A 23,136-nucleotide genomic window follows, 5' to 3' on the forward strand; every position below is an offset into this window, starting at 1 on the left:
CTGTTATAAAAGATCAATTTAGAAAAATCAAAGATGGATTTGAGATTGGCCTTTGAGTGTCCAACACCCTGCCGGGCAGGTGGAGTGACCTTTGAAAGGGGGCGAGACAGTGGGGCGAGAGAAATGCTAAAAGAAAATAAAAACTTGGGATTCCAATTCACTACACCGAAAGGAAACTTTAAGCTGAAAGCTGAGTCATGCAAAAAGCACCTTTCCTTTTGTTCCTAACAAGGAAGCTGCAGATACAAGGTTAAACACCCCCGCAGGTAGCTACCCGTGTTCACCTTATCATGTCCAGTGCCAATTTACTGAGTGAGATGCATACTCAATTGACAATTTCCTGCCTGTTCCTTTTCCCTTGCCACCGGTGGATCCAGTAATGGGACCATACCCTTAATCTTTCCCCTCCAGTCCGATTCTCCCCTTTAAATATCGAAGCCCTCAAATTAAATCATCTTTGGAGAAAGGCTCAGGCCACAGACTGTTTCGGAGATTCTGGATTCCCTTTTCCTGGCATATCTTTAACCTTGGCAAAATAAACTTCTAAATTGATTGAGACCTGTCTCAGACACTTTTTACAGTAAACAGGGTGGACTTCTAGAATTATGCTGCTCAGCTGCCTGAACCTCGATTCAGCAGATGTGTTCTTGTGTTGGAGACAGAGCAGAAGCAGAATTTGCAGAAGCCTGGGTGGGCACAGGGTCCGGCTTCATCAGCGGTGCTGGGCAAGGCTCAGTTGTGGCTCAGGTGGGACTCAGCGGGCCAGAGACATGCGCAGGTGTGTTCAGGATCACAGAGGCTGTGCACGATGACCCAAATGGCTGCACAGTGAAATTCACTGCAAAAGGAAGTGATGTCCCAGAAACTCATCGCTGTCAGTGTCCCTGAGATAGTAACGGACCAGCTCTGTGAACCATCATGTCGCACCCAGCACCGACTTGGGTACCAAGGGGCTGGCAATGATACGCCCCAAATCCCTTGTAGTCGAGGCCTCACAGCAGCTCCTGCCCTCAGGAGGGAGGAGCAGCACTGTTCTGGATCAGCTTCTGTTTTCCAGCAAATGAATGTCCTTTTTAAAATGACATTTCCTTTTAAAAATATACATACACATGCACACATTCCTGCCACTCCCAGATTCAAAGCCCATCTTTCTGTTTCTAAGCTCTGGACTTCCTAACCTTGTTCTTCTAGCCTGTGATGCTGGGATCCTGCCCTGCAACCTTTCCTTTGTCCTCTGACTCCCCAGGGCAGCCCACCTGCTGCTCTCTCCACCCGGAGTGCTGTAGAGGACAGCCGTGCCTCTGGGATTACCCAGTGGGTTTCTTCTCATCCCTTTCAATCAGGCCCAGACACACCAGCTTCTCTAGATTCCTTGGCTCACTGGTTCTCAAGCTTGAGTGTGTATCAGAGCACCCTGGAAGGGCTTATTCATTAAAACATGGAGTGCCAGGCTCTGCTTCTGGATTTCAGCTGCAGCAGGTCTGTGGTTAGGTCTTAGAATTTGCTTTTCTAACAAAGGCTCAGTTGCTACTGCTCTTGCTAGACCAAGGACTACACTTTGAGAAGTGTTAAGTCCATTCTGGGCAAACTTAGAAGCCATCATTGATTCCTGTTTCAGCTTAGCCAGGTGTGATGAGTGCGCACAGCTCCTAAGATCCCTGGGATCTCTGGAGCATGGAACTTTCAGTTCCCACTCCCCCACCTCACCGACCTCCAGAGAGGGGAAAGAGATTGGTAGTTGATAAACATATCCACATGGTGGGCATGGCACATCTCAACTCCATGGCGACAAAAGGTCCTGGGCTTGGGACTGTTCAAGACCTGAAGACCTATGCAACTCTTCATCATCTGCAACCCTTGTAGAAAACCCATGATCGTAAATCAAGTGGCTTCTTGAGTTTTATGAGCCATTTTAGCAGTTCAGCAAACCTGAAAGGGAAAGCCTGTGGGAACCCCTGACTTTGTAGGCAAGTGGTGGGTATCCATGAGACCCAGGAGTGGAAACTCACATTGAGGTGAGGAAAGTCTTGGGGAATTGAGTTCTTACCCCTCTGGGGGTTTGAAGTTAATTCCAGGTAGTCAGTATCAGAACTGAACTGAATTGTAGGACACCAAGCTAGCAGCATCTAGAGAATTGGAGAACTGGTTGTTAGTGGAAAAATCCCACCTATTTGGTGTCAGAAGTGCTGTGAGTAAAAATTGTTCATGTCAGGCTAGCTCAGCTTTATGCACATTTGTCCTGGAAAAATGACAGCAGTAACACCTTTCCCTCTCAAAGCCTCCCAGTTGTTTGCATTATGCTGCAGTTTGCATTACATCACAGTTTGTATTACATCACAGTTTGTGTCACATGGCAGTTTGTATTACACGGCAGTTTGCATTACACCCCACTTTGCACCCCAGTAATTCATTACATGGTGACTCTAATTATAAGGTTCTCTTAACATTTATGTGTCATCTGTTGGAACAGAGTTCTCAGGGGGCAGAGTGCATTTGTTATTCATTGTTATAATTTCAGTGGCATGCCTGGATTAGTTTGTCACTTCACTTAGTTTTTGAGCCACTGGGCAATTCTGTTACATTCATTAACTTCTAAGCTCGGACAAGTTAGTAGAGGATTAACTAATACTTAGCCCCCACAAGCATCATCAAAATAAGGATATATTTTTTTCTTTACATATTACTTAAGGGAAAACTGGGGCACAATTTCGATGACTGACACATGTATCAATGCTGAGATGCAATTTGAAGATGCTTTATCAACCCACTTTCCACTTGCTAAGTAGGACCGAGAGACTATTAAATTAGAAAAAGAAACAAATGTTTGTTTAAAACTGTTATGCAGAAAATTTTATGGACTTCCTTAAGTGTAATAGTTATGATGACCCAATTTAAATAAGAAATATACAGAATAACTACACTATTTTTCTAAAACTGTTAGAAATCTAATGAATACAAATGAAAGTTAAACTTTTCCTCTATTTACACTTACTTTTCAGGTTCAAAGTCCATTTTAACCAAACTTTAATGGCTTTTTTAGGAGGTGTGATTTTATAAACAATGGCTTCAGTTTGGTTTCCTGTTTTGAAATTAAAAACGTGAAATTCAAATCTTCTGTTCAAGTCTGAACAAAGAATTATGTCTTTATGATCACTGATGATTCTGAGCAAGGTACAGTCTCTCAATAACTAAGCAAATAAGAATTTTTTTTTTTTTTGCTTTGAAATAAACACAGAAGCTGGCTGGTAACTATTAATATAGTTAGTTTTCTTTCTTACTGGAGACATTTGTTTGGCTTCACCCTTAAGCTGCCTCGGTGTGGGCCATGTCCCAGGTCCAAGTCACAGAACTTTTACCTGTTAACTGGATAACAGGGAAGTCTGGATTTAGTAAGTCATGTGATAATTTAGTAACAACGTAGTAAAAATATATATATAAAACTCAATGAAAAGCACTGTGTCCAATATATGTGCAAGTCTTGTCTCAGTCAGTTAATTTTTAGCTGTGACCTTAGAAATCTTTTGTTTTCCTTAATGACATGTTACTATCATTTTAGGCAACAACATTCCTTGTTATGTAGCCCAGCAGTGCATATGGCAAGACTTTTGGCATCCCTGGATCCTACCTATTAAATGTCATTAGCATGCCTCTCCCAATTACAATGACAACTAAAATACTGCCACAGGTTTCCAAATGCACCTTATGAGGGACAGTAGACTCTTCAGTTGAGAACGCTGACAGATGACAAGCACGTAAGACACGTATATCATTGGGAAACAAAAGAGGAATGTACAGTGTCCCTTTGAAAGTTTTAGCAATTGATGGAAATAGAGAAGTTAGCAGGTTACAAAAAATTTACTTAAGAAAATAATGATGAAAATGCTAAAAGTGATAATCTGTGGAATGTAGCTAAAGCAGTATTCAGAGGATAATTTGTGGCCTTAAATACTCATGTCAATAAATGAGTAAGAATGAAAATAAGTGAACTAAATATTTTAATTAGGATGTTACAAATAAAGGATAGCCCAAGAAAGCAGACAGAGAAATTTGATATAAAAACAGAAGTCAATATATCAGAAACAGAAGTCAGTATACTGAATGTAATAACGTATGACTTTGCGTACCTTCTTTCACACTCTCCTCCGTATCACAAGAAAATCAGGAGTACATTTTCTAACTCTGTTGTCTGTGAGGCTTTCAGTTAGATCCCACCAATCAGAGGCACTAGCATGAGATTTGGAAGGTGGGAGTGAGAAGCCACATGCTCCCATCTCTGGAAGCAGTGGATGTAAGGATGGGCCTTGGCAGATGCTAAGGTCTGTAGTCATCTTTGGGCATTTTCTAGGAATCACTTGCTCCATTGCTGGATTATTTGTAATCATCACCCGTGATCTCTAAAATTTTCTGCAACTTTCTGGCTTTGGAAAAGCCAGAGTGTCTCTGACAGCTACAGATGTCTGGCCTTTACCCCTTCAATCATTCTATTTATAAACAACTGATCCTCTGTATTAAATGACTTACTGCTTGAAATACATAGAATGGTTTCTATTTTCTTGATGAAACTGTCACTGATATGTTGACTTCATGAAGTAAATAACTAGTAAGCACAAATGAGCAAGATAAGAAATGAGAATTAGAAAATATTTACATATAGAAGAAATGAAAATAATCGAATGGGCTAGTCTTTTCAAATATATAAAAATTAAGTTTTAAATTCTGCATTTAAAAAGATGGTGTTCTTAATTAGAAAAACTACCTCCAGAAGGGATAAACAATCTAAGTAGTCTAATAACCATACGTAAAAATATAAAAGTTTATCAAAGATTTAAATCCTTCAAAAACAATAGATACAGAGTCTTCAAATACATTTTACCAAATGTTAGGAGATAGATAACACCAAAGCTATTAAATTGTTCCAGAGCATAAAAAATAGGAAAGGTTTCCAACACTTATGGAAATGAATGTCTCATATTTTAGCACATAAAAGAAAACTACAGCTCAATAATACTTAGAAGTATTAACGTGAAAAATACCAAATCAGCTAAGAGAAGGAAAGATCAAGTAGCATATTAGAAAGAAATACATCACCAGATAATGATTCATAGCAGGAATGCAAGGATGGTTCAATATTAAAAACAGTTGTTAATATATTTCACCATTTAATGGATTAAAGGACAAACACAAACTCTATCATAGATGTAATAAAGTTCAGCATGTCATAAATTTCGCCTCCATTTTTGATAAAAACATTAATAAAACAGATGACAGATGGATATTTACTCATATCAATATATCTGCATATTTCTATGAGTTTGTGTGTTTATGTGTGTATATCTGTATCTACACATATAAATATAGGTACTTGAATGTTTATTTAAACCTAGAAGCTAGCATTATGGGAAACACTAGAACTATTCCCATTAAAGTCAGAAATAAATAAAGAATTTTAACTCTTATTAGTTAAAATTATTTTGGAAACACTGGCTGACACAATTTGACAAAATAAAAAGAATATAAGGAGTATTAAAGTTATGAAAAGAGGAAAGCTTATGTGGTATGATTGTGTATCTAGGAAGCTCAAGAGAATAGGTGTTAAGATGGGTCTTTTAGCTGATTATTGGGAGTGGGGAAAAGAAAGGACTAGAAATAGGGAGAGCAAGATGAATAATCAGAGATTCTTGGGTAACTTGAAAAAAATCAAGCCTGGATGTAAAAAGACCAGAGAAGTCTTTGAGGTAACTGGGAAATTGATCCCTGTTGCCACGATGGTATGAATTCACTACAATGGGGAAAACCAAGCCAAGGTGTCCTTCAGGCCACTGTAGGTGTGGGACTGATGAGGGAACAGAGATAGAGGCAGAGATTTGCATGAAAAGACACAAGCCCCTTCCTGGATAGTGATGATGGGGAAAAGCATCCAATGAGCCATCACTCTAAGGGAGAATACAAAGAAAGGAGGCCACTGATCTTGTTAGACAAGAATTCATGGAAACAAGCAGGTCTTGGAAATCCGGAGGAAAGAAGTTTCAAGGGAGGAGTGGCCAGCTGTTGAAGGCTGCAGGGAGGCCAGGGAGGAGGGGCTGAGAAAGAACCTGTGGCTGTGGTGACTGGGCAGGGTCTGGACTGGAGGGTCTTCGAAGATGTGGATTGCAGAGATAAAACTGAGGCACTGGGGAGTCGGTGGTCTCTGGGTGAGAATGCAAGCAGGAAGTGCAGATTGCACTGATAAGCTTGTGAAAGGAAAATAAATCTTGGGACCTCAAAATTACTAAGCTAAAGGGAAAAGTCAGGCTGGGAACTCCTTGGGCAAACCTGCCTCCCCTTCTGTTCAAAGTCATCCCTCTGAGGCTCATGTGAGACAATCGCATACCTGATTGCCTCCTCGCTCCTATTGTTTATGTCAAAATGCAGAAACACTGAGCCAGACTAAATTGTGTCCTCAGTGGAAGGCTGATGGAGGGCTCAAAAGAATACAACCTTTTGTCTATTATCTACTTCTAACCTGGAAGCCCCCACTTTGAGTTGTTCCGCCTTACCGGACTGAACCAAGGTACATCTTACACATATTAATTGATGTCTCATGTCTCCCTAAAAATGCGTAAAAGTAAACCGTACCCCCGACCACCTTGGGCACATGTCTCAGGAGTTCTTGAGGCTGTGTCACGGGAGTGTCCTTAGCCTTGGCAAAATAAGCTTTCTAAGTTGACCGAGGCATGTCTCAGATATTTTGTATTCACAAGCTTCACACTGAAAAGCAAAAGAAGGAAGAGAAGGAGTAGAAGAATGAAGAGTTTAAGATTAAGGAGGCCCGAGCCCATTTAAGAAAAAGGAATGGTTGGTAAGGAGAGGGAAGAATGACATTGCATGGAAAAAAAAAAAAAAAAGATACATTTGATGATAAGAAACGTGGATAATGGGATGAAGGGCACCAGTGGAGAATTTCATTTAGAATTGAGGAGAAGCATCCCCTCTGGGGCAAAAAGACATGACAAGATGAATAACAGAGGACCCTTGAGCGAAGGCCATGGGAGCAAGCTGATGCTTACGTGTGGCACGGCCTTTGCTGCATAGGGGGACGGAAACTGCCTGGTGTATGCGCAGAGACCCAGGCTGATGGAGACATAAACATATGGAAACTATTGCAGCATACTTCATAGTGGGTTTGGCTTTCAGTTTGCTTCTGAGGGTAAAGTGTTGACTTTAATCTACAAAGATCAGTAGGATTTGGGATTAAATTGTTTTCCTCTTTTTACAAAATTACCATTATTAAAGTCATGTGTGGGGGGAGGGGTCTGCTAATGATCCTCAGGCTTGCATCCTGGGAGTTCTCCAGGGAAGCCCTTGTCTTCAGTTTTCACCCCCGCCCACTGAGGCATCTTCACTCACCTTCCAAGGTCATAAAGGCAGGCCTTTCCCTACCCCAGTCCCTGAGAGGCAATCTTCTGATTGCCACTTTAAAATTAACTGCTGCATTCAGTGGAGTTATTGTTTTTCTTTTAAAATGCAGTTTCCCCCCTCCCCCCAGGGCAATCATTTTCTTATTGTAAGTCTGAATGCCAGGGATTCCAGAAATCTCTCTGGGGTATAAGACAGAGACTGGTGAGTGTCCTTTGCGTGCAATGTGTTTGGAGAAAAGTCCCCTGGTGAAAACACAATGGAAAGCAACTCCCATTTGCATCGTAGACACTGGGACATGGTATTAAAAGCATGGACTACTTGGCCCCATACCCAGGGCTTTTGATTCAGCAGGTCTGGGCTGGGGTCCCAAGAATCTGCATTTCTCGAGAGTTCCCAAGTGTTGCTGATGTTGCTGGCCTGGGGTCCCACCATGCAGACAGCGTCTCAGTTACTCTTCCACAAGATTCCCGTACAGTGATCTTACCCTGGTAGGCATCCAGGTTCATGAAAGTGAAATCGGAATCTTTATAAATCCATCTCATTTCAGTCTCTGTGCCATAGAAAACTAAAAATCTCCGTGTGTGTGTCACACACACACATATTTGTGGTCACGGTTTTCCCAAGAGAAAAGGTTTTAGACTTTTAGAAACCACCCCATTTGAAACACTCTCCATAAAAGTGAAGCCAATATTGGTAATTTCTAAGGAACTTTTCTTGGAGTATGGAAGCATTATTTGTTTATAGTATGTTGAAAGTTGGAATAACACTTGGCTATATTAATAATTGCTCAAGAATATGGCCTGCCACATTAGAAGTGGGCTGTTCATGCACATAACTAAGGAGAAACTCTCTGCAAATAGAGGACAGAGATGGCATAGTGACACAGAGAAAGCTGATCGCTAGGCCCCTCCTGAAGGAAGGTATGCATTTGCAGAGCTGTGCATGGAGAGAGACGAGGTGGCTGCACTAAGATGCTCACAGTAGCATCTCTCAAGGAGGGGCGTCTCAGGAATGATTTGTGTTCTCTACCTTCTATTTATTTGTGACATTTGTAGTGAAAAACATGCCCCAAACAAGCAAATTTGAGCCTTTATGAAGGTAGATATCCTGTCTTGCTGATACCTTAGGCAGACTTGGCTCAAGGACACTGGGCAAGAGGCCCCCGACTGATCCAAACATTCTTATCTGCCTGTACTCTCTCTGTTCACAGCTGCTCTGGCCTCTCCTTCCCTTGACTGCCCTGAGGGCTCTTCATTCAAAGGCCTAAAGGGGTGAATGGAGGGAGGAAGGAGCCAGAGGCTAAAGGGCAGCTGACATTTGGTTTTACTTTTGATCCATCTTATATATTGACAGACACAGACCACAGAACATCAAACTGGAAAGACCTTAGAGGCCCCTTTAAAACACACATCTGTGTGTCTGTCCAGGAGTACATGCACACACATACACAACACAAAGAGAAGACGGTATGGTGAACCAGTTTAACTACCTTCCTCAGCAGAAGGCAGAGTGGAAGTCAGTCCCATACAGCACCCTCTCGACCACACCACCCATTACACCGGAGTCCTGTTCCTGGGGCTGGGTCTGGGCTTGGGCCCCAACACTTACTAAACTCTCAGGTATCACATGGCGGTCACATGGTTGGGTTATTAAAGAGTAGGTTTGAGTTATGCTTTAAGAAACCATTTTTCATGGTTAATCCAGTGCTATGGGGAATCATGTGAGATCAGAAGGTCTTTGCATAGCTAGAGAACCTGAAAATCTGAGGTCATAGGCTGGCCAGGGACATTCAGATTTCTTCTTCCATATCTTTGATTTTGTCCCTTATTTCCTGCATGGTTCCTATCAGACTAGTTCCCCTATAGGTTTTCTCCTCTAATCCACTCTCAAACTCTTGCGTTTCTGTTGTCTATTTGATACAAACAGGAGGCAGAGAAATACTGGCTAGAAGAGGGCAGGGTCCCTGGCAAGGGCTCCACCCTCAAGTCTGGACCCACAGCCCAAAATGAGAACTGTCCCTGTTGTCCTGCCCAAATGTTGCCTTTAGGCTCACCTAGTCCCCTGTCCTGTGCCCATAAGAACCCCAAACCTCAGACTCAGTGGACATATACACACAGAAGATAGAAGCACCTGAACGTCGAGAGAGGCAGCTGGACATCAGAGACTATGGTTGGAGAGCAGCACAGCCAGGGATGGTCAGAGTCAAGTTTGGCTGTGGACAGCCAGGTTCCAGGGGAATATTATATTCCCACTCCATCTCCTTTCCAGTTCCTCTTCCCGCTGAGAGTCACTTCCACCACTCAATAAAGTCCTCCACGTTCACCACCCTTCAACTTGTTCCTGTGACCTGACTATTCCCGGACCCTGGACAAGAACTAGGGTACCAAGAGGGCAGAGTATCAAAGGCTGTTACCTGATCCTTTACTGAGCTGGTTAATAATAGTTAGCAGTCTGCAAATGTTAAAAGAGCACTGATTGTAATAAAGGCCCTCTGTGGCTCCAGGGGTTTGGATACCCCTTCCTGGATGGCAGAGCTAAAAGAGCATTGTAACACAGTTGGATGCTGCTGTGGGGTCCGCACAAAGCCTGCTTCTGCCACAGAGGGGCTATCAGCAAATTCCAGCACTTGTCACACTGGTTCCTACACCCATCTGCTCACGTGCTCCCTCTCATAAGGGATTGAGTACAGTGGCCAAGTAAACGAGTCACCCCTTCACGAGTCTCGTGCAGGGTGTCAAGGGCACTCTCCTACCTCATATTCAGAACACTGTGCCAGTCCATTATCCAGTCATAAGACATTTATTTCCTACATGACTGCATCACATGTAGGAAAAACTATAAGAGATAAAAATTAAGCAAAATAAACTACACTCCAGTTCTTGCATACTACGTCTGTTTTCAAAGGGTTTTTCTTGGATCCTTAATCAGAGACTTTTGAGACAATACACACAAAATTCGCTTGCTCAAGATCCTGGATTAGTCGACTTAGATCTAAAGTATTAAGTTCTTATATTTGACATCAGCAATCCTGGTCCTCTGGCCTTCATAGTTTAGGACTCATACCATTCTCCTCTAGCCATCACCTTCAGTCTCAGACTGGAAGACACCTCTCTGGTTATCCTGACTCTCTAGCTTGCACACAGCAAACTGTGACACTTCACAGCCTCTGTAATTGCGTAAGCCGATTTCTTCCAATCAATCTCTTTTTCTCTACATAAATAAACAGATGAGTAGAGAGACAGATATCTCCTTCTGGTTGTTTTTCTGGAGGACCCTAATATACCAACCCATATAAACAGTAATAGGCATAAAAGTGAATTTATATGTTTATTCCATCGGCTAATTTCAAATGTCTGAATATTCTGAGAACATAAAAATATGTACAGAAAGCCATATGTTCAATAGCATTGAGGTTTTCCAAGGTCTATTATTATACCAGATTTTGGATTATTATGTTTTCAGATGTATCTCACATGATGGAATGGGGTCTCCTTGGCTATTTAGCTCAAGTATTACTTCTCTGGACACTTACGGAGACTCTAGTATTATTTCCCTGACTAATGGCATGTCCAGGAAGGAAGTTCTCAGCAGTACATAAAATCAGTTAATTTTTTCAGAAAGAAAAATCACAGAATTCATGGGAATGCCAGAATCATGCAGGCCAATTTTGTAAATGATCTATATTAATAGATAAGAGAGGGGAAGGGCATAAGCTTCAAAAGGTAATTTAAGAAGCTCAGAGAGAATAATCCATTATCTGCAGAAAGACAAACCGTGGCCACGGGGTGGTGAGTTTGATGAGCAATGTGCTTGGGCAGTGCTTTCATCTTTTTACAGAAACCAGCTCTGGCCAGGTCTTTGGAAACCACTTAAAAATCATCACGTTTGCCAGACTGTCTAGAAGAAGAGTCTTAAGTCTGGAAGAGCATGATTTCATCAAAGAATTGCTGAGTTTTTCAAAATTTGAACTATAGAATGAATTCCAGCTGTTGCCAAAAGCTTTATCCTTCTTTTATAAAGAAAAAGAAAAACCAATTCCGTAAGAAAACCTGCATGGAAAACCGGATGATATTCCACAAACGAACGCATGAGCTCTCAAAAGAAGCATGCGTTGTTTCTATCACACGTGCTAGATATATTATTGATGCCTCATGCATGAACATTACAGAGCCTTGAACTCAGAAGAGGGAAGACAGCTTCAGGGAACTGGTATATTCCTGGATGCTGTCCAGATTCTGAGTGGTTCCCAGTGTATTTAAGTGACAGCTTGGCCCGGCAGGATTGCTGTGGACACATGTTATCCTGACATTTACTAGAGCTTGGAGGCTGAGGCACCTTCACGAGTCTTACCAGAGGCAGATTCCCTGCTTCACAGGGAGCTGCCTTCACTAGCCTATTTCCCTGACGACCTTGACCTGTCAATGGTAGAGGGCTATGCAGCCCATATGGATATAGGCAGTAATTGCCCATTTTTAAGGCTCCAAGTTTGCAGACTTTAAGTCCTGTGGGCACAAGTGAATCGTACAGCAAGAGTGGAGAAGAACCGGCATGACCACATAGTGGGAACGTGGCCCCGGCACCCCTGATGAGCAGAGGCTTGCTGGAACTGCAGAGACTCTGGGAACAAGAAGGAATTCCTGCTTTTTTGGGAAGATGTGGGCTTGTTTGACTCTGGACCTCTGTGCACACTTGAAAAAATGGGCCTGTGTGACATCACGCCGCCCACGACCCTGAGGCATACACTCCACTCTCTGGGAGATAAACCTCTGTTTTTCTCTCTGCTTTTTTGGGAAGAAAGGAGCTGGGGTGGGTAATATATTTTGTAATTTACAGGGACTTAGATAAAGAACAGGAGACATTTTTAGTAGATCATCTCACAGGTGACCCAACGCAGGGAAAAAGAAACCAGAATCATTTCAACTTGAACTCTGGGACTCAGCCCTTTAGATGAAGTTTAAAAGAGAAAGAGACACATCCACTAGGATTCAGAACATTCTAACACACAAAGTGAGGATAGGAAAGATCTAATTTAAAGCAGTTCCTGTGAAAAAGATCTAGAGATTTTAGCCTATCAGATGAGCAATAGAAACCAAAACCCACTGCTGCTCTTTAAAGCCATCTCAGCGATGGAACTCAGAGAAAGTCAGGAGTCCCAACTGCAGCTGAGCTGAGACTCTTCCTGCGAACAGGCCTGGAGATCTCTCTGAACTCTCAGAGTTCTTAGAACACAACACAGACTACCACCTTGCATTGTTACACGTGGGCATATGGGTACCTCCTTGCTCCAGATTGCAAATGATTTTGAGTACAGGGCCAAGTATATACCACCTTGACTTATAAACTTAGAACTCAGCATAGTGGCTCCCACATTTAAGAAAAAAGTGCTGAAGTACTCTACTTGATTCACTGGTTAAGATGCACAAATGTACAATATCTCAACTAGCTATGACATGAAAGAGGCACTAAATAGTTTTCATGTAAAGCAACATCTCCTTAAGCATTTCATTGTTCAATTCAGATAGAGAAGAAATCAAGCAAAGGTCTCTTGCATTTCCCCAGGTGGTTTAAAGATGTTTAAGGTTCAGATCCAAACACGCAAGCATTTGCTGACTGAACAAGTACGTGAATGAATGAATCAATGAATGGCTGGCTTGATATCAACAAAGCAGGGCAAATTTGCAAGGGGTTTCAATCATTTTTCCAAACTTCATCCCTAAAGGAATTAATCCTTAAGCCCCAGAAGTATTTGTCGATGGTGAAGAGAATAATATTAAAAAACTGTAAGAGAGGATGGTTTAAAAGCCAGTTTTAAGGTTTGTTTGAGAAATTTTAATTGTGAATTAGATGAATATTTTCATTTGCATGAAAATGCCTCATCCCCAGACATTACAGGATACATGTTGGACAATTTAAGACATACGTCAAATTTTAATAAGTACTTTTATTTGGAAATAAATCAGAAGTTGAAGATTAGTGATTTGGAATACATTGGGCCAAATGAGTTGTAGGTGCTGACTTTAAAAGATGACAGCATATGTAATTTTGAGAAAAGACTGATGTTTTAAAAAGTAAACAAAAGTCTAGTGAAGTCATTACCACATCAAAATGTCTCCGTCTCAGAGACAGCCACAATAGGATAAGCTATCTCTGGGCAATATTCTTGGCATGTTGTCTCTCCAGTTGAGTTTTATGCCCCATTACCAATGCCCCAGACACTCACTGAGTGTCCAGTTAGGGCACGATGAAGCAGGAACATTGAAATTAAAAAAATGCAATTATGTCATAAAAGTGAGAGGAGAGAAGAAAGAAACAGAAGAAGCTGTCAAAAAGGGAGATAGAAGGCATTACCTGGCTGTGTGGAAACCTTATTTCCTACAGACAGATGGGCCCATTGTAGGAGATAAGGAAATGAGATCTCTTTAAATCAAAAAGAATTATCCGTCCTCTTGTGATGCCAGGTAATGTTTCTGGAATGAAGCAAGAGGTGGGGGAAATTTTCCAGCTGTCTTCTTCCCATTCATTAATTCCATAACTCCCTTTGTAGAGACTTAAATTCTCAAAAAAAGAGCTAAGAAAAAGATGATTTAAAAGTTTCAAATCCAGAACATCAGGAAGTCTATGTAACTAGAAGTCTTAAAAAATATATAAAATATGCAGATAAGATAAAAATGGCATTTATACTTCCCCCCCCCCTTTTTTTTTTGAAGAATCAGGTCAAGAATTTTCAGGTGATACATTAATCTAATCCTCTAAGAAATGAGAACAATAATCAAAAGTTATTATATCACGCTCATTGGGAAAGTTATTTTCTCACAAAATGGAAAAACTGAGGAGGAGACTCATTTTGGGTTTTCATCCTCCACTATCAATCATCCAAGCGAATAAAATATGCTGTTGTCAGATAACACAGAATTTAAATAATCCTTTGAAATTTAGAAGGCTCCAACAGGATATAACTAAGGAAGCATTTAATAAAGTTAAAGTAATTGAGGTTTTAGGTCTAAAGGATCTGTGTCATCAGACGTCATCAACTCCTGAAGCTCCTAAAGTTCAGTAAGGCAGAGACAGTAAATTCTAATAAACTACTTAATCAAAACAACCACTTATAATTGAGTAACGAAGTCTTGAGAAATAAAAGTCCTTACCTCAAAATCAGCCACTGTGATTAACATTCAGTGAAAAACTATGTCACTTAAGATTATCAGGGGAAATTTGACAAGTCCACCAAACACAGATCAAAGGAAAACTGAAAAGTGCAATTGAATGAGATCAGCCTTCACCCTGAATGACCACGAAATGCAAGCGCCGCCCACACTAGAGGGCACCTCCTCACTGCTGACATTTCAGTCTTATGTTCGTTGGACTGCAGCTCCCATTGCCAGGTAGAAGCTGTATTATGACAGGAAGATAGGAAGTCGAAGAATATCTTGTGCTTCCCTGGCATAATCATCTTTGTTAAAGAGTGTTAACATCAGCAATGTGCTCAGTTGCAGTTTGGCTGTGGTGGGGTGACATAAGAACGGGGCCAGTAAACCCATTTGAACCAAGTTATGTGCCACCTCTGAGATGATAATAATGATTGCTTCCAGGCATTGATATTCATAACATCTTTAAGCTTCACATACATAAAAGGCTGATTCAAAATTTCTAAGGAAGGTGGCCTGATGAAGCCAAGACTTGAATCTGATATGGCTGCCTTGAACCTGTGGTCTTTGTACCCTTAACCTGTCAAAGGTTTTGACAAGATAATATATGTGAAAGCACGTAGTAGGTGCTCAAAACATGGCAATAATGTGTTTCTTACTTTTATCTTGCTTGTATAGAAAGTAATTCTGGGGATACTAGGGAAGGAAAGAGAGAGAATAGGAGAGTGAGGCTGTGGGTTTAAGCATCTATGAAAACAGAGGAGGATCGACTATAACCCAGCCCAGCTGGGTAACCATTTGCAAATGTTCCCTTCCCTAATTACACACACATGGCCGGTGACAGGGTGCCCTGATTAGGGGATGAGTCTTCCGTCCTATGAAGAGGTCAGGTTTTTACCAGGAAGACTGCAGAGTATTATCCTACAGAAGACAGGAAAGTACAGACATCCTGCACTCCATCCAGCTGTTGAATTGAGAATCCATGTTTTCCATCAATTTCCCATTGAAATTGAAAACAAACACTCACTGACTCTCTAATGCAGCTCTTTAGAAAAGTGATTAGGGAATGGATTTTGGGTGGATTTACCCCAGAAACTCTCACTTATTTGGTAGGGATAGTTAGGTGCACGAATCATCCATTCGGTGTTTGAGGATACTGAGATGAATAACCTGGTATCAGCTGAGAAAACTAAGAGTTCCTCTGAATGCCTGATGCTCAACGGAAAGGCACCAGTGAACCTGGTGGAATGAAACAGAATCATCGACTGGCTCTTCTTTACAGACGTTTCCATGGAAACGTCATAAAATGAAAAGGAACAAGAAAGAGTTCCAAAATTCATACTTTCCTTACACAAATATGAAGTTTGTGATTCCGTTATTATCCTAACCAATTACTATGTATCTGAAGATCCTAAATAGGAGAGGTAAAGTCAAGTGCATTCAACATAATCCGTGAAAACATGGGTATGGTTACAAGATCAGAGGAAAAGGGAAAGAAAATATATATGGTGAGAAATGACTTTTCCCACGTCACACAGAGAGAGGAGCATACAAGGTGGTTTTGTTACACTATTTTCTAAATAAAGTTAACTGGTGGCTGAGGCGGGCCATATCACTAATATGAGATTTGACATATTTCTCTCTGGTCAATCCTAGAGCAACGTGCTTGCTATTCTTCTGTGCAGAAGGTAGCTATGATTTTCCTCAGACAGTGTTTCACTCAGAGTCATTAGCTTTGCTAGCACCCATAATTTAATTATTTCATCCTTAGTTCCTACTGGGAAGAATGAACATACATCAAGTACCTCGTGCTTTTAGGACTATTTAAGCTTTTTGTTAGTCTTTCAGTTTTCCTTTAGTTTCTTTATCTTATTTATTTAGATCAACTATTGAGAACATACAAATTTATTTTTAGTTTTTTTTTATTCATTCATTATCTTCTTACTTGATTCCAGTTCTCATTTGGGAATCACTTTTCTTTACTTAAATATAATATTATGTAAATTAACTTCTTAGTTATTAAAACCCGGATTGCTCAAAGCTGAAATCCACTTGGCCAGATGGAAACTTGTCGACTTGATAAATATCAGATAGAATTTATTATGTTGTTTTAAACTTGCAAATATTTGCTCACCACTGTTTATATCAGATAGTCAGTACGTGTGCAGTTCCTTTTGACATGTTTTTTCTTGATGTTTTCTTTGCAACTTTCAAAATATTCTTTTATTTTCTGTGCAAATCTGACTATATAACTGGAAGGCAAAGCTCTTTCCAGGAAACTTTTTGAACGAGATTAGATGGATTAAAAAACCCACTCTAAGTCAATGCATTTTCCATGAGAGTTTCTGTTTCTCACTATCAACATGATGCATTTCATAATTACAGTGACTTTCACTTGACTAATCTCAACTAACAAAATTATCATTTAAAATATCTTAAATTAGATGAAAAGCAGGAACCAAAGCACCCACTGCTTCCTCAGAGTCATACACTGAAGTAGATAAACAGGAGAAGGCAGCTCAAGCTTAAAAGTGACATTTCCCACCTTGGGAATGTCACCACTTCCCACCTTGGGAATGTCACTGCTACTGGCTGGGGGAAGCCATGGGCTACTCTTTAGGACTCAAGAAGGGCAGGTGCAGTGCACCCCATGGCTGAAGGCTCACGTGCTGCCTCTAGGACCAGCATGGGAGGAACCTCCACGAATAGCACTGGAAGGGACCTACCCCCTCCGCAGGACACGGAGCACTCAGAGCGCACGATGGCCCAGGTGTAGCTGGGCTGGGCAGGGGGCTGCTTCTTGGCCCCCAAGTGAGGCATGGAGTATTCCCAGGCAATGCCTGGGTTCCTTCCCTGAAACAGGAGCTACAAAATAAGAAAGGGAAAAAAGAAAACAAATTAATGTAAAACCAGCCAATACATGCTAATGTGGCTTAGATTACTTAAAACAACAATCAACCAACAAAAAGTTTATTATGATGAGAAACTAAATTCAGACTATCATCCACATTTACATAAAATTTCTAAACAGGAATAACCCTCCCATCTAGACTCAAGCTCACCTAGAAAAACGTCTAGACTTTCCACCCTTCTCCTTACAGTTAGTGTATGCCTGCGTGCAAAACTTCAAATACCTTTGCAACTTAAAAAGCAGTTTCAAATTACCATTGTTACTGATACATAATAGAGACACACATTTGGGGGGTACATGTAATAATTTGATACATCCTAAAAAAAGCATTTGGTTATCTCCCTTGGTGTTTCTTTGGGATCCCCTACAAATTCCCTGCATCTGAGCAAATCAGAAAGAGATACCTACAAACAGTGTCACGATTCCTGGTGAGTTCTAATAACCCAGGACCCTTCAACAGCAATAGATAGGATTCATGAATGACCAAAGCTAAGTTGGAGTACTTTTTACAGGGAGAGATGAAGTGGACTTTTGCCTACTTGCAGACACCCATCAAGTCCAGGGGAAAAGGTATTTTATCAGTAAAAAAGATCACTCAGTCATAGTTTAGGGCATGGAATCGGGTTTGGACTCTACATTTCCTAGCTTGAAACCCAATCATGTGGACCAGCCACCATTTCTCTCATAAATGTATTAGATCCTTGAATTCTGGTTAGAAGACTTTTCTGGAAAACTCCCCATAACCTGTTGACATAAATCCCGTACCAGCACCTGAGAGTCTTTGCCCCCTGTAGGCAAACAGACTCACCCTCCCCTAAGCACCCTGGCCCCATGCTCTACCCTCTGCCCGATGATACAGCTCCAGTCTCAGCGGTACTGATGTTGTGGGACAGGAACAAGCCCAGGACAGGGGGTTGCTCTGCCAGGCCACTGAGAGGATCTCCAGCCCTGACATTCTGAGCCTTTGCAACTCCTCTTCCATCAAGAACAGTTTCCTAACAAGCCTCACTTATTTTCAACTCAGAGGCATCTCTCTTTCTTTCTGATTGTTAAAGCTAAAAGCCTCAGATGGTGGGAGACTTGATCAAGAAAAGAATTCAAAATAAATATGTTTAGGAAGGAGTAGAATGAAAGCGTTGAGAGGCAGGACAGGAGATGGAGGCAGAACCTGTGGAGATGCTCCACCTACACCATACCCGACTGCCTGGGGAAGCATGTCCCAGGAAGACACAAGAGGATGGGATAGGGTGGCCGGTCCTAGGGAACAGGTGGGGGCATCCAGATGGCTGCACCTCCATAGCAAGGTGTAGATTGATGGGGCAACTTTTGAATCAGGCACTTTTTTTCAACTGTTCACAGAAACATAACAAGGTGGGGAGTTAGAGCTTCCACTACCCAACACTGCCATCTGCACAGTCGCATGGGATAGGTGGTGCTGTCAGAATCCGACTATATTTTGTGAGCCTTTGCATTCATGAGTAAACAGAATCGCTCGGTTTGGGAGGTGACCCACCCACTGGACACTGGGTCGATGTGACTGCAGAGCTGTGGCCAGCCAAGATCAATGCTGTGACACAGGCAGGTCATCACACAGCAAGGGGTTTCACCTCTTAGTTATCTTCTATTGCCACAGGACACAGCAGAAATGCAGATCCCACCCTAGACACAGGAGAAGTCATAATCCACCTCCCTCCTCCAAGAGTGGCCACTTCTCACAGCTGTCGAGCTTACAGAACAGAAGACTTTTGCAAACATCTCCTGCTAAAACCCCCAAATGGGAACGCAGGTGAGCACTTAAATACAAACGTAATCATACACCAAAAAGTGAATGACGATAAAAACAAGCCTGCTGCCCCATTCAGCCTATGGATGGATCACTCTATTTTATAACAGTTTTTTTTTAATAACTGTTTACATTCTCCTGTATTCTGAAAATTATGCCAACAGCCATGAATTTACACAAACACCAGAACATCCCCAAAATCCAAGCCCCAAAACCAAGAGGCTGGACTTTACCTCCACAATCAGTGTTTCGTTGGTTGGTCCAGCAGCGATTAAGTTCTCAGGCTCATTGTAGGACCGTCTATAGTCAAAAGTAGTGCCTGAAAACTTGTACCGGCCGGGCCAGTCCACAGTCCAATGTCCATTCAGGTAGTACCTTCTGAGAGCATTGCACACAGAAATGTAGGAGGTAGATACGTTCATTTCATAGATGTGAATACTCCGGGCTCCAGAAGGAATGGTGACCATGTGGTAATACTCTAGATAAAGGAAATGGGGAAGATACAGCTTTTCATTCCATAAAGCTGAGGCAAACTCTCTAAGCAACCCCAGTCCTCAGAAAATAAAACCTGAGTATCCACATTTGGAACTGGGGGAAGATGTGTTCTGGTGATCAGTTACCTTAGAACTATACCCGACTGCTTTTTATTAAATGGAGCAGAGCTCCTGTGATGTTCACTCTTCCTAAGAACAATTTTAATTCAAATAACCTAGCTACCACATCCAGTCAAAGCAAGAGGCTCAAGAAGCAAAGAGCTAGCTAAGGCAGGAAATGAGGTAGTGGAAGGAGGGCCTGCTGTTTTCACTGTCACCTCAAGCTCCTTGGCTAAGAAGCCCCAGTTACAATCTTCTCTGCCCAAGGCTTGTGGACAAGTCTACTCACGGTTGGTGTGGTGGTGCTTGGTGTAGAGGCCTCTGTGAATCGTGCAGGCTGAGTTATTCCCCTTACACACCCCACAGGTGTCTTCAACAGCATCAGATCCAAGGACATTGTCACATCCAACTCTCTGGAGGGCCCACAAGGTCACATATCATTCATGGAAGAAAGGACAACACAGCAATAATGTCACCAATCTCATGCAAAAAACCTCCTCCCCACTAGAGTTGAAAATTTCACCAACATAGGGTAGTTAACAAATATTTATTGGATACCCAATATGTGCACAGAGGGACTACAGTGTTATCCTTCAAAAATGTAGAAAGCTTTTAAAATGTGAAATGTAACCTGTCCCCTTTAGTGCTGTCACACAAGTGGACCTAAATTAAACCTGTATGTTGTCACGTTGGAGCCATGGGTGAATTTCAGACTGCTCTAAAGGGTTTAGTACAATGACAACCAATGTGTCTAGGCAAGGTTCTATCAAAATATGCCATTGTGGATTTTAATTGTCCTATGCAATGACAGAGAAGGAGCAGATGATACACAGAAATTCCCCTCAGTGGTAATTATTTAAAGGGCATGTTTATTCACTTGCTTAAATTTTAGGAGCTCTGTAAAATTTCTGCACTTTCTAACAAAGAGAATAGGATCTATATGTCAAAAACATCCATTTGGAAGCAAAATAACTACAATTCTTGGCTTGAAATCCATAGGGCTAGATGTGTTTCAGAACTTAGAGTGCTTTTTAATTTTAGAAAGGTAATAGATATTAGATATGTAATGCATATGAGAATCCCATAAGGGCCTAGGGTGGCAGCCCATAATCAACACATTAATGTTTCTATAATAAAACCCTACATGTTTACAGAAAGTGAGAGAAATAAGACCAACCAGTAGTCTCACATCAGTTCAGGGCAGGCTTTGCCACCAAAAAAATTTGGGTCCCCCCAAATTTTCACAGCTTTTTGGATTTCAGAGTTACAAATAAGGGATTATGACATTACATCATTAAGAATACCTAAATGCGATAAAACAGCAAACACGTCAATTAACAGTTAGACAAAATTGAGGACTGTACAGCTGAAAGAGATCTTAATGGAATCATCTAGCCTAACCCTCATGTATTAAAATTGATGACGCTAACGATCTCAGGGGATGATTTGACTTTAACATGGTCAACAATATAAGGGAAGTGAGAACTAGAAAAGATGGTTTTGGACTCCATAGGATATGCAGATTGAATACCTTCTTCATCTGAAACCCCACTGTCTACATGCGATGTGTTTGATCTGCTAACACCTTTGCTTGGTTTATAATAACATTTTTCCACCTCTTCCCTCTGCCAATCAGGGTAAGGCTACCATCAGTCACTTATATTCGTTTAGCCGCTGACGCTTCCCCAGCTTGTCTCTTGCATCCCTGTCTACCCACCCTCCTTAGTGAAAGTGTACCTGCTGTATGTTGCTGAGGCCCCTCCTGGAGCTGCAGGGTGACCCAGGCTCTCTCTCACCTGTCCCTGCTTCACTGACTCGCCACACTACTGCCTACAAACTGCAACCGAATCCTGTGACTCCACTGTTCCCAGACTCTATGCCTCCTCTACCTACTTGGACACAGGATAAGAGTCCCAACCATTCAGACAGCCTTGGAGAGGGCCTTGGAAATCTTCTTCTCACCTCATCCCTTCCTGCAGCATCCCCCGAGACCCCACCTTCCCTCCGGCATTCTGATGGCTGAATCGGCTGCTGGCAGCCCATGCATCTGGCACTGCCACGTCCCTGACATCCCTCTTCCAACTCATCCTTTCAGATCTAGCTTGGATGTGGATGTTCCCTTCTCCTAGAAGCCCCAGACCCACAACTAAGACAGAATGGGTCCCTCCCTCTCCTCGTGCTCTGCACACACTTCCACTGCAGCAAAGCAGCGTGTCATCAACGTGTTCTGACTTTCTCCTCACTGGGATATGACTTAGAGGGAAAGGCTTGTCTTATGGGTCTGGTCTTTCTAGCCTCTGCGGGATGCCTGACACAAAGCAGACTGTCTGGAATCATTTGTTGAATGAATGAAGGATCATGATTACCTCACATATCCCATCTACACAAACATTACGGCTATCCTCCGAGCATGGAGTCCCATCTTTGACTTTATTTGACAAAGAAAAGAAGAAATCAAATCCTTCTGCGATACAGTAGAGTTTGCATAAGTCCTGATCTTAAAAAGAAATACACACACAAACACAAATAAGAAAGATACTTAAGCTCTGATCATTTTTGCTCTGAATTTTAGATAGACTTTCTTTCTTCCCCCATAAAATAACTCCCACACAATAATACATTGCAATGGCGCTTTTAATGGTTTCCTGGTTATGTTTTGTTTCTTTAATTTTTTTTATTGCTTCACTATTAAATTTTACTGTACAGTGTCCTTTAAGTTCTTTGATTTTTATACAGTGTTTGGCACATAGTAGGCATTCAATAAATATTGGTTGGCTACAACATTAATGCTTTACTATTTCACTAGCATAATTAGCTACCATCTTGTAGAAATGCAGAAAAAGTCACTACCATTTTGTAGTAATACACAAAATTCTTACAAATAAAATGTAATAAAAGAATAACAAATCACTGAATTTCTCAAGGTATTTTAATAAAAAAAATTAAAAATTAAACTAATAAAAGGAATAACTTAGATGAAATCTCTTGAGAACAATGTTTTCTACAAATATAATAAATTGTTTTAAAATATTGGTACCTAGAGAAATAGGAAATTCACTTCCTTCCTAGATAATCCATTTCAAGGTTTTTTTGGTTTATATTTAATATGAACTTTTACTGAAACCATTTCCCCCTTTTATTCCCTTCTGGGTAAAACTGGGACAATTAATGATGAAAACGTTGTCTGTCTTAGTAATTTCTATAGGCCTAAGACTCATCTACAGATATTTTCCTTATCATTCAAGATAAGAGGCCCAACTGACTAATTCTATGAATCAAATTTAGTGTGTGTTTCCATGATTAATG

General features: G+C 41.4%; 1 protein-coding gene across 1 annotated transcript in view; it reads right to left on the bottom strand.

Annotated features, from left to right (window-relative positions):
* Positions 1–23,136, bottom strand: part of ADAMTS16 (ADAM metallopeptidase with thrombospondin type 1 motif 16) — a 187,640-nt gene that overhangs the window by 59,557 nt on the left and 104,947 nt on the right. The window contains exons 14-17 of the mRNA XM_017546008.2: positions 22,197–22,327; positions 20,120–20,243; positions 19,471–19,715; positions 17,270–17,408 (exon numbers count right to left, since the gene is read on the bottom strand). Coding sequence (XP_017401497.1) covers positions 17,270–17,408; positions 19,471–19,715; positions 20,120–20,243; positions 22,197–22,327 — 639 coding nt within the window. The remainder of the gene's footprint in view (positions 1–17,269; positions 17,409–19,470; positions 19,716–20,119; positions 20,244–22,196; positions 22,328–23,136) is intronic.

The sequence above is a fragment of the Cebus imitator genome, unplaced genomic scaffold, assembly GCF_001604975.1.
Source record: "Cebus imitator isolate Cc_AM_T3 unplaced genomic scaffold, Cebus_imitator-1.0 Scaffold185, whole genome shotgun sequence".
NCBI lineage: Eukaryota > Metazoa > Chordata > Mammalia > Primates > Cebidae > Cebus > Cebus imitator.